General features: G+C 49.0%; 1 protein-coding gene across 1 annotated transcript; it reads left to right on the top strand.

The window, feature by feature from the left end:
• The first annotated feature begins 794 nt into the window (after positions 1 to 794).
• Positions 795 to 10086, top strand: LOC137322101 (histone H3.3A-like). Its single transcript, XM_067985186.1, has 4 exons — positions 795 to 913; positions 7690 to 7871; positions 8763 to 8917; positions 9740 to 10086. Exons 2-4 carry the CDS (start codon positions 7718 to 7720, stop codon positions 9866 to 9868), a joined length of 438 nt encoding a protein of 145 aa, XP_067841287.1. The 5' UTR covers positions 795 to 913; positions 7690 to 7717; the 3' UTR covers positions 9869 to 10086.
• Positions 10087 to 12199: the final 2113 nt, after the last annotated feature.

Raw genomic sequence — 12199 nt, forward strand, 5'->3', positions numbered from 1 at the left:
TCGGGGGTTTGCAAGAGGCCAGAATTGAATCAAATGACCTCCTGCCTCCACTGCTGCCCCGCCCCCACAATTGGTCACCTGACACGTCCACTCCCACGACACCCCGCACCCAATTGGGAAGCGAAAAGACTCCTTGTAACCCAATTGGATGATTCTTAACAGTCAGTCAAACAGCCCTTTTCTCCCATCTCCAATATCTTTATAACTAATAAACAGAAGAGTTCAAAGAAAATGGAAAAAAAAATGCACAGTCTTATGTAACGCCCCCGTGATTTTTCTCCCGGGTTTTGCTCGCAGCAGTGTCCTGGAGATTAGTCTTCAATTCCTGGAGACTCCAGGGCAATCCTGGAGAGTTGGAACCCTAATACTGGTCGGGGGTACCAGAGAACTGCTAGTGCCCAATAAAACATACGCCAACAGGTATTATCACCTTCTGGGGAGGAGGAGAGAAAGCTGAATTTGGGGGGGGGGGGGAAGGAATCCAGTTTTATACACTGCTTAAACGCGTGACTGTCAAAACAGAGGACAACATAAATCTTTTACCTCCTGTATGCTTATTTGCCCTCATATTCCAGAGAGTGGAGGAAAGGGGGAAACCCTATCAATTGATGCTGGGGTGGGTTTTTTTTTGGGGGGGGGGGAGTGGGAGGGCTTATATTCCTCCCCATTCTGCACCACTTCGCCTTCTTACAATCAGCATGCAAGTTGTGCATTGCCTCCATTCCAGTGAGGAGGGGAGGGGGGGGGGGGGGGTGTGTGTGTGTGTGTAGATAGGCCTGGTCGCGGGAGCTTCTGGGAAGGCCCCAGTCAGCCATCTTCTTCAATTGTGTTTTATTTTTATTTTCAAAAGAGGCTCGCGCGGGGGGGGAAAAAGGAAGAGAGAGAAAAAAAAAGAGAGAGAGAGAGAGAGCAGGTAAGTGGCAGCATGTTGCATTAATTCGTTAGATGGCAACTTAGAGAAATATCTACCAAGTATCCCCCCCTCCCCTTACCTTTTCCCTGTTTGCATTGACTTTGTATCCAGTTCTTTGTGAGGGGGGCAAAGCTGCTTTAACAAACTTTAAGGTGTCCATTTTGTGCCAGAAACAATGTAACAAATTCGCGCGAGTTCCCGGGTCAACGTTCCATTTCTGCCTCGCTCGCCTGTTTTATTCGCGTGTGTCTGTGCATCTGCACTCCTTTTGCAGTTTGCTTTATTTGTCCTTTTTTTTTTATTTTTGTTCAAATGAATTAACAATTCCAACCGTGCAAACTGGTTTATTTCGTCGAATGGGCTATATCAGAATTGGGACTTTTATTTCCGAATGGGTTTGGTTTTTTTTTTGTATTAGTGTTTGTTGCCAAAAAAAATGTTTATCATACAAAGTTTTTTTTTTCCTTAAAAGAGGGGAACGGGGGACATGCTTTTATTTATTTATTTTTTTTGCTTTAGTTTCTTCGCCTCCAGCTGTTGCAAAGCTTCACCATCTTTGCTCTCTTTCGTCTCGTCCATTTTTAAAAACATTCCCTTTGAATCTCGAGCTCGCTCAGTTTGTGGAGGGTTTAGGGGGACAGTTTGTCTTTTAAGTGGAGGGGGAAGGGTTAAAATGGATTTGTTTTTGATCTTTTAAAATCCTGACAGGAAATCCCAGCGGTGCAGATGATGACAATTTATTATATATGAGATTAGTCTGAGTTGCTTTCTAAAGACTGGACTGGTTTGGTGAGCCTGAGCAAGACTCTCTCTTCCTGTTTTTGTTCCTCAGGCGCTTCAGTGTGGTTCACTCAATATACACCAGGGTGAGCAGTTTGTATGTGTTTGTTTTTGAGTGGGTTTGGTCTTATTTTTAAATTTCAATTACTTGAACGTTATGCTTGCACATCAAATGGAAATAATTTTACTGCGTGTGTATAGGTAATAATCTTGACTTCCTATCAATATCAGACAGGTGGCTTCAATCTTACAAACGATAGGAAGTGAACATCCTCCTGACACACACACAAGTTTTTTTTTGCCTAATCATTACAGTTTAAAAAAAGATTGACAACTCTTCAGCTGCCCAGGCTTTAAGCTCTGGAATTTCCACCCCAATCCCCTCTCCCTCTTTAAGACCCTCCTTAAAACTGACCTCTTTGACCAAGCTTTTGGTCACCTGTCCTAATGTTGTCGTCTTTTGCCTCGGTGTCATGAGAACGTAAGAAATAGGAGCAGGAGTAGGCCATACGGCCCATCGAACCTGTTCCGTCATTCAATAAGATCGTGGCTGACCTTCGACCTCAACTCCACTTTCCCGCCCGATCGCCATATCCCTTGGTTCCCCGAGAGTCCAAAAATCTATCTCTCCGCCTTGAACATATTATAGAATCAATAGAAGGTTCCAGCACGGAAGGAGCCCTATCCCTGTAGCCCTGCACATTTTTTCGTTTCAAGTACTTATCCCGTTCCTTTTTGAAGGCCATGTTCGAATCTGCCTCCACCACCCCCTCGGACAGTGCATTCCAGATCCTAACCACTCGCTGTGTAAAAAAAAAAGTTTTTCTTGTCACCTTTGGTTCTTTTGCCAATCACCTTAAATCTATGCCCTCTGGTTCTTGACCCTTCTGCCAATGGGAACAGTTTCTCTCTATCTACTCTGTCTAGACTCTCTTCAACGACTGAGCATCCACAGTGTCAATTTTTGTCTGATTACACTCCTGTGAAGCGCCTTGGGAGGTTTTACTACGTTAAAGGCATTTGTATAAATGCAAGTTGTCTGCCTTTCCCGGTAATGCAGACTGTTTGGTACCCCCCCCCCCCCCCCCCCCAATTTTTATAATATGCTTTAAATTTTCTTATTTTTCAAAAAACTATTTAGTGTAGAATGGATGTGGGGATTGGAACATCCATCCAAATTAAGATGTTAACCAGATTTTGCTGTAGGCTGGCATGAGCTGCTTCATCATTGGAGGAGTTGTGAATGGAGCTGAACACTGTGGACAGCAAACAGCCCCACTGCTGACCTTATGGCGGAGGGAAGGTCATTGAAGTAGCTAAAGATGGTTGGGCTTTGGATACTGCCCTGAGAACTCCTGCGGCAATGTCCTGGGCTGAGATGATTGGCCTTTGACGGCCACAGGTATTTGCATTGAGTCCAGCCACTGGGATGTTTGCCCTTCGATGCCATTGACCTCCATTGGGCTAAGACTCCTTGGTACTATCTAGGGCCGAATGCTACCTTGATGACAAAAGTGGCTACCCTCACACCAATCCTCTGGCATTTAGCTCTTGCGTCCATGTCTGGATTGAGACTGTGACGAGGTCTGGAGCCGAGTGGTTCTGATTGTTGGTGAGTAGGTGTCACCTGATGGCACTATTGACAACTGTTTCCATCATTTTATTGATCGGGTGGTAATTGTTCATATGCTAGCATTGTGGTAGGCTATTTAACTGTGGAGGCCATCACACCTGAGCTTGATGGGTTTTTTTGGGGCCACGCACCCATTTTCCAGCAGGAAGCACAGGGCAACCATGACCTGAGGGATCCAGGCTGGCCCAATTCTAACACCACGCTGCAGCTAACTCTGCACATGTCGTGGATCTGACCTGGGACTTCCCTTGCCTGCTTTGGTTTGTGCTACACCACTTCATGCATTTGCCCGTCGAGCCATCAAGGGAGACCATTTCCCCTTCAAATTATTTTCTCTCTTTCTCCTTCTCTTCCTCTCCCCCGCAACGCATTCCTCAGTTGACACTTCAGATTGGCTCCATATTTCTGCCAGTTCCGCACCTCTGAACCAGCTGCCAGCAGGTGACCCAGGGGCAAAACCTTCCCAGCTGTGATCGTGAGCACCAACGCACTTTATCTCAACACTTGGGGCAGTTATTCATTCTATTGATGTGATCGTAGTAAATTGATTTCGGGGCGTCTGGCTTGGTCTGTAAATCTCTCCCATAGCTTCGCTGCTCGCTATCTAGGAAATCTTCTCCAGACATGAATCCAACCCGCACCCTCTGACTCTGCATTGCTAATGTTCCCCATTACACTTGCTCCACAGTTGGAGGCTGTTCTTTCAGCCCCAACCCTCTTGAATTCTCTTCCACTTCACCTTGTTACCTCACTCCCGACCTTCAAAAGCCCGAGCTGTTTGATAGTGATGTGTTTTTTTTTCTTTCCCCTCTTTCCCTGACCCCCCCCCCCCCAATAAAAGCCTTTACTTCCCGCTCGGTGTCCACCTACAGTAAAGTGAGATGTTCCACATAGAGTGTTACGTAGGTGTTAGTTGTTGAAGGATCATTTAGATCCTCGTCTTTGCTACGATCAAGACCTCGGTCTGATGCTCCAGTGCAGCATTGAGGGAGTGCTGAACTGTCAGAGATGCCTGTCCTTGAGGTCAGATGTTAAACCAAGGCCACGTCTGCCATGCTGCAGCGATTCAGGTGACTGTTAAAAGAGCCCGTTGCACTGTGAAGAGGACTGTTAGCGACTTAGGAGCACATAGCCAGGTTAGTAGACTGGATAGCTGGATGCCAAATGAAATTTAATGCAGAGAAATGTGAGATGATACATTTTGGAATGGAGACAAAGGAGAGGACATAGACATATGGGGAGTGTAGGGTGCTTGGAGGAACAGGTGACTTTGGACCTATGGAGTTGAGAGATGGCACTTGAGCTCCTCTCATCCTTTTATAAGGAGAGGAATGTATACCAAGTAATGTTCGATTATTCTGCTGCTCAGGCCACAGTCAAATAGTTGTTCAGTAAACACAGGGTGTGGTTACAGTATAATTGTGCTCACTGACCTACATTGGCTCCCGGTCCGGGAACGCCTCGATTTTAAAATTCTCATCCTTGTTTTCAAATCCCTCCATGGCCTCGCCCCTCCCTATCTCTAATCTCCTCCAGCCCTACAACCCTCCGAGATCTTTGCGCTCCTCCAGTTCTGGCCTCTTGCGCATCCCCGATTTTAATCGCTCCACCATTGGCGGCCGTGCCTTCAGTTGCCTGGGCCCTAAGCTCTGGAGTTGCCTCCCTAAACCTCTCCTCCTTTCTACCTCTCTCTCTCCTCCTTTAAAACGCTCCTTAAAATTTGTCTAATTGTGCACCTGTGAAGCGCCTTGGGGCGTGTTACTACATTAAAGGCGCTATATAAATGTAAGTTGTTGCCGATAGAAGATTGGATGGTTCTTGTAAATGTCAGCCTCCCGGTCAGGAGGGAATGCAAGTCTTTGCCTTTTTTGTAAATACTCTTGCTTCATGTGTTTTATTTTTAAATTGGTGCTAGATTTTAAGCCACGATTGTTATTCGAATCCAATCTTGCGGTTACTTTCTGTGCCCGTTGGCCCGTTGGCAGTCGGCCGTGGTGCGGTTCTGAAGATGCTGGTCATTGTTGTATTGCCTGATGGGAATGGGGGCTTGTCAGTGTTGGTGAATGTCCAAGCTGTGTGGGTGCAGGTTGTCCCGAGGATTTCAATAAAGCTGGGTGTCACCCTACACTGAGGGGGGGTGGTGACCAACTGGCAGGTGAATTATGTTTCTCTCTTTTACTTTTCACTTCTCTTTTTTTTAAGCTGGTTACCTCTTTCCAGTTGAAACAATCTGTTTCACAAAAGGGGAAGCTCTCCCCCCACCCCCACCCCCCCCCAATCACCCAGTGAGAGTCAAACTACCCGATAACGTATAGCAAATAAGAGTGGTTTTGCCACAGAAACTACTTAGAAACTAGTCGGATTACCTAAGATCTAGCACCACCTCTGCTGATATGGAATGAGTGCGTCTCATTCTGTAGCAGGAGTACGGAGCAAATGAACCTTACTGGGCCTCGTATGATATCGTAGAATCATTCAGCACAGAAGGTGGCCATTCAGCCCATCGCAACTGTGCTGGCTCTTTGAAAGAGCTATCCAATTAGTCCCACTCCCCTGCTGTTTCCCCATAGCCCTGCAATTTTTTCCCTTCCAAGTATTTATCCAGTACAAAGTATATATCGTCTGCAACCTAATTGAGCCCATGGTGGATGTAATGGGCATTATTGAAGGACGGTTTGACCTCCTGCTGTGTTACCATGGGGATAATGTGGTGTTGTCACTGAGATGAATTACAGGGCAGCAATATTGTTGCGTGGGATTGAGTTGACTGATCATAAAACTGAGAGGTCAGGGTTCATTTAGCTAATGTATGGCAACCGAACTCCGAGATGGGGCTTATTACCTTTAATTTATTTGGGATATCTTGCCGTCCATAACACAGGCAGATAGTGAATCTTCTTTTGTTGGAAGCTGCAACACTTGCAGTAGAAGTTTTCCTTTTGAAGGTGCCGGTAATGTTGAGCGACAAAAAGCAGGTCAGCTGCTTATAAATATGTTTTGGTGCTCCCCCTGTGGCTCAATGAGTTTATCCAGGGCATTCTTTCACCAGGGAGACCAGGATGGTCTTGGGTTCGATTCCTGGTCTCTGCTGAATTAGCTGATCTGGGTTGGGGACCCACTGCGGTTGGCCGCGGAGGAGAGAGACACATCGACCGGGTTTCTTTTCCCGTGCACTGTCCAGCGAGCGCCGCACAGGCTGACGCTCACGCATGAAAAGTAAGCACTTGGGGTGGGGTATTAGAGGGTGATGGGCATTCCAAGCTGGGGTGGTAACTTGCCCCTTCTAGCAGTTATGGAAACATGAGGATAGGGTAGGGTAGTGTAGTGGTTATGTTACTGGATTAGTAACCCAGAGGCCTGGACTAATAATCACAGAAAAAGTGAGTTCAAATCCCACCATGGAGGTTTGAGAATTTGAATTCAGCTGTTTTTTTTTACAAAAAATGATCTGGAGTTAAAAAGCTGGCATTGAAGTGGCCATGGGGTGCAGAGGAAATTTAGCAGGGATGGGGGACTTCAGTTATGTGGAGAGGACTGGAGAAGCTGGAATTGTTCTCCTTCGAACATTGCAGGTTAAGGGGAGATTTGATAGAGGTGTTCAAAATCATGAATGGTTTTGATAAAGTAAATAAAGAGAAACTGTTTCCAGTGGCAGAAGGGTCAGTAACCAGAGGGCACAGATTTAAGATAATTTGCAAAAAAAAAGGTGAGATGAGGAAAAATATTTTTACACAGCAAGTTGTTATGATCTGGAATGCACTGCCCGAAAGGGTGGTGGAAGCAGATTCAATGGTAACTTTCAAAATGGAATTGGATAAATACTTGAAGGGGAAAATTTAAGGGGCTGTGGGGAAAGGGCAGGGGAGTGGGACTAAGTGGAAAGCTCTTTCAGAAAGCCAGCACGACGGGCCGAATGGCCTCCTTCTGTGCTACGTCATACTATGATTCTTTGAAGCTGTCTGATTGTCATTTAAGAACTGAACTGGATCACTGATGTTCTTTCAGGAAGGAAACCTGTCGTCTTACCCTGGTCTGGCCTATATGTGACTCCAGTCTCCACACCAACATGGTTGACTGTCAATTGGTCTAGCAAGCCATGCAGGATCCCACCACCACCTTCTCAGGGCAACTGGAGATGGCAATAAATGGCTGGCCTTGCCAGTGATGCCCACATCCTGGGAATGAATTTTTAAAAGAACACTCTTGGTGCGCTGAAGAATAATGACAACTTTGAAAATTAAATTTGAGGCAATCGTGTTGGGTCTCTGGGCGTTGCCCTGCAGAAGGTACAGTAGGTTACAGTGTGTGATACATGATGTCCTAGAATCAAGTGGAAGTTATCTCTGTCCTGTTTGTATTTCAGGTCCTAGGGCAACTCTAAAGGAAGGAAGATGGCTCGTACCAAGCAAACTGCCCGCAAATCTACCGGTGGCAAAGCACCAAGAAAGCAGCTGGCAACTAAAGCTGCCCGTAAGAGTGCGCCATCCACTGGCGGTGTGAAGAAGCCTCATCGTTACCGGTCAGCGGCTGAAATGTTAATTGGGGGTTTGAGGCTTGGACCTGTACCTGGGCTTGAGCAGATCTCCATTCATTTTCTAGTTGGTTCTTGCCAATCCCGCGCCCCCCGCCCCCCCAGCTCTGTTGCCGGGAGTGTACAGTGTTGACAGGGTGAGGCAGAGGGGAGCATCACATAACGTCACAGCCAAGCCCAATCATTCCCATGGTCCCCACACGGGAACTGAACCAGCAGGGCTCGCTGGAACCTGACCAGGACTGGGAGACCCTGGTCAGAGTCCTCTTGCCTGACCCAAGGGCCACTGAAGCCCATTCCATTGCTCCTTACTGCCATCCCGGCTGACTCACTGAATCATGTCGGAGCCCTCGGGTGTGGAGGGGAAGAAGGGGGAGGGAGGAACCCTGTTGCAATTTTCCCAACTGGATTATAGTCTGTGGAAATGAACTGCCCCCACCCCCCCCCCCCCCCCCCAAAGTATTGTGAAAAATACTAACGAGCACAGCCTTTAAAGGAAAAGTTTCTATAATCAGAAATGGATCCATGCATTGATGTTCAGTCAAGCAGCAGCTGAAATGTGCCCACCATTTGTTGGTTTGGGGTGGGGTGGGGTGGGGGGGTGGCGTGGGGAAGAGATGGTTGAGTTTCAAAAGTAAATGTGATAATTGTTTTCTTCCTTGTCCTTCCTGATGAATGAAGATCAGACAGTGGAATCGGGGCATGTGTTGGTGAAGGGCCATTATACTATATATGCATAATAAATAGCCCTTAGTCCAGCCCTCCTTAAATTTATTTTTGTCAAAACTATATCAGAAATGGTGTATTTTTTTAATGTGAACGGATTGTTCTGATATACGATTGCCGTTTGCCGCTGCTGCAGCTCTAACCCACCCTCTGGTAATGTCCGTAACCTTCTTTCGCAGGCCGGGGTACCGTGGCCCTTCGAGAAATCAGACGCTACCAGAAGTCCACTGAGCTTCTGATCCGCAAACTTCCCTTCCAGCGCCTGGTTCGTGAGATTGCTCAGGACTTCAAGACGGACCTGCGCTTCCAAAGTGCTGCCATTGGCGCTTTGCAGGTGATTTAATTTTTTACGCTGTCTATCGTGAGCGTTAGCCGTGGCTCAGTTCGTAGCGTGCTCTCCTCCTTCAAGACTCTCCTTAAAACCTACTCTTTGACCAAGCTTTTGATCACCTGCCCTAATATCTCCTTATGTGGCTCGGTGTCAAATTTTGTTTGCTAACACTCCTGTGAAGCTCCTTGGGACGTTTTCCTATATTAAAGGCGCTCTATAAATGCATGTTGTTGATTAGAGATGGTTTAATGCAGATTCACCAGGATGCTGCCCGGTGAGGAAATACAAAGAAGGACTTGAAGAATTGGGTCTTTTCTCATTACAAAAACACAGTTTATGGGGTGATAATGATAGAAGTATTTAAAATTCTGAAAGGATGGGATAGGGTAGATAGAAACAGACTGCTTCCAGTAGTTAAGGGGCCTAAAATGAGGGGCCATAGATACAAGATTAAATGTAAGAGATTTAAAACAGAGAGCAAGAGAAACTTCTTTGCGAGGCTGTGAATTTCACCTCCAGAGTTAGTGGTTGAGGCAGAAAGTATGGCAAGATTCAAGATTAGATTGGCCAGGTGGATGAAGGAGAAGGGGGATAAAGGGATATGGGAACAGGATGGGTAAATATGATTAGGACTATTTGCTCATGTGGAGGGTAAAGCCAACACGGACTAGTTGGGCCAAATGGCCTGTTTCCATGTTGTAGATTCCATGTATTTCAGGAGAGTAGGGGGAGTAAGTTGGATTGGATGGGGGAGTCTTTGTATTATAAATCAGTACTATTTAAATTTTTATAACCCCCCGCCGCCCTTTTCTTTCTCTCCTTTAGGAAGCAAGTGAAGCCTATCTGGTCGGACTGTTTGAAGACACCAACCTGTGCGCTATTCACGCCAAGCGTGTGACGATTATGCCAAAGGACATACAGCTAGCGCGTCGCATCCGCGGGGAGCGTGCTTAAACACCCCTTCACCTTGGGGAAGGGGTGGGGGATTTAGCATTGAAGTCTCTCCCGCAATCTCAACCTTCAACCTCCCCCTCTCTTTTCCCCCCCCCCCCACCTAAAACAAACCAATAATTTAAATTCAGTCTGTTCTTCCTTTTCTGGTAGTGGTCAGTGGCTGTTGGATTATCATTTATTTCCTTGGGAAGGAAGGAGGAGGAGAGTGTGGGGATATGGGGGGGGGGGGGGGGGGGGGGGAGAGAGGGAGGAGAGTGTGGGATATGGGGGGGGGGGGGAAGAGAGGGAGGAGAGGTGTGGGATATGGGGGGGGGGGGGAAGAGAGGGAGGAGAGTGTGGGATATGGGGGGGGGGTGGGGAGAGAGGGAGGAGTGTGTGGGATATGGGGGGGTGGGTGGGGAGAGAGGGAGGAGAGTGTGGGATATGGGGGGGGGGGGTGGGGGAGAGAGGGAGGAGAGTGTGGGATATGGGGGGGGGGTGGGGGAGAGAGGGAGGAGAGTGTGGGATATGGGGGGGGGTGGGAGAGAGGGAGGAGAGTGTGGGATATGGGGGGGGGGGGGTGGGGAGAGAGGGAGGAGAGTGTGGATATGGGGGGGGGTGGGGAGAGAGGGAGGAGAGTGGGATAATGGGGGGGAGAGGGAAGAGAGTGTGGGATATTGGGGGGGGAGAGAGGGAAGAGAGTGGGATATTGGGGGGGAGAGAGGGAGGAGTGTGTGGGATATTGGGGGGGGGGGAAGAGAGAGAGAGGGAGGAGTGTGTGGGATATTGGGGGGGGGAAGAGAGGGAGGAGTGTGTGGGATATTGGGGAAGAGAGAGGGAGGAGAGTGGGATATTGGGGGGGGAAAGAGAGGGAGGAGAGTGTGGGATATTGGGGGGGGGGGAAAGAGGGAGGAGAGTGGGTTATTGGGGAGGAGGGAGGAGAGTGTGGGATATTGGGGAGGGGGGAGAGAGGAGAGAGGGAGGAGAGTGGGATATTGGGGGGGGGGGGGGGAGAGAGGGAGGAGAGTGGGATATTGGGGGGGGGGAGAGAGGGAGGAGAGTGGGATATTGGGGGGGGGGGGGAGAGAGGGAGGAGAGTGGGATATTGGGGGGGGGGGGGGAGAGAGGGAGGAGAGTGGGATATTGGGGGGGGGGGGGAGAGAGGGAGGAGAGTGGGATATTGGGGGGGGGGGGGGGGAGAGAGGGAGGAGAGTGGGATATTGGGGGGGGGTGGAGAGAGGGAGGAGAGTGGGATATTGGGGGGGGGGGGGGAGAGAGGGAGGAGAGTGGGATATTGGGGGTGGGGGGAGAGAGAGGAGGAGAGTGGGATATTGGGGGTGGGGGGGAGAGAGAGGGAGGAGAGTGTGGGATATTGGGGGGGGGGAAGAGAGGGAGGAGAGTGTGGGATATTGGGGGTGGGGGGAGGAGAGTGTGGGATATTGGGGGGGGGGGGAGAGAGGGAGGAGAGTGTGCGATATTGGGGGGGGGGAGAGAGGGAGGAGAGTGTGGGATATTGGGGGTGGGGGGAGGAGAGTGTGCGATATTGGGGGGGGGGGAGAGAGGGAGGAGAGTGTGCGATATTGGGGGGGGGGAGAGAGGGAGGAGAGTGTGCGATATTGGGGGGGGGGAGAGAGGGAGGAGAGTGTGCGATATTGGGGGGGGGGGGAGAGAGGGAGGAGAGTGTGGGATATTGGGGGGATGGGGAGAGAGAGGGAGGAGAGTGTGGGATATTGGGAGGGGGGGGGAGAGAGGGAGGAGAGTGGGATATTGGGGGGGGGTGCGAAGAGAGAGGGAGGAGAGTGTGGGATATTGGGGGGGGGTGGGGAGAGAGGGAGGAGAGTGTCGGATATTGGCGGGGGTGGGAGAGAGAGAGGGAGGAGAGTGTGGGATATTGGGGGGGGGTGGGGAGAGAGGGAGGAGAGTGTCGGATATTGGCGGGGGTGGGAGAGAGAGAGGGAGGAGAGTGTGGGATGTTGGGGAGAGGGAGAGGGTGTGGGATAGGCGAGGCGGAGAGGGAGAGGGAAGAGAGTGTGGGATATGTTAATTGATAGGGTCCTGAGATTATACATAGCTTGAACGTGATGGGTGCTGGGGAGCAGGTTGCTGGGAGGGAGAATTATTTCGAATGAGCATGTGCTGGGCATTCTCGTGTATGGGGTGTGTGAATCTTTAATGCGAAAGGGAGAATGAAATTTAAGAGCAGGCAGATTTATGTATTTGATTTTTTTTCAGTTTCCAAAAACGCAGCTTTGAAAATATTTTAAAACAATTTTTGATTTCTGAACAATGCCAGCATTTGGGAGAGTTTTTTTTTATATAGTACAAACTTAAATTTCTTATCGGATCTGAAAT

The sequence above is a fragment of the Heptranchias perlo genome, chromosome 5 (genome assembly GCF_035084215.1).
Source record: "Heptranchias perlo isolate sHepPer1 chromosome 5, sHepPer1.hap1, whole genome shotgun sequence".
Classification (NCBI taxonomy): domain Eukaryota; kingdom Metazoa; phylum Chordata; class Chondrichthyes; order Hexanchiformes; family Hexanchidae; genus Heptranchias; species Heptranchias perlo.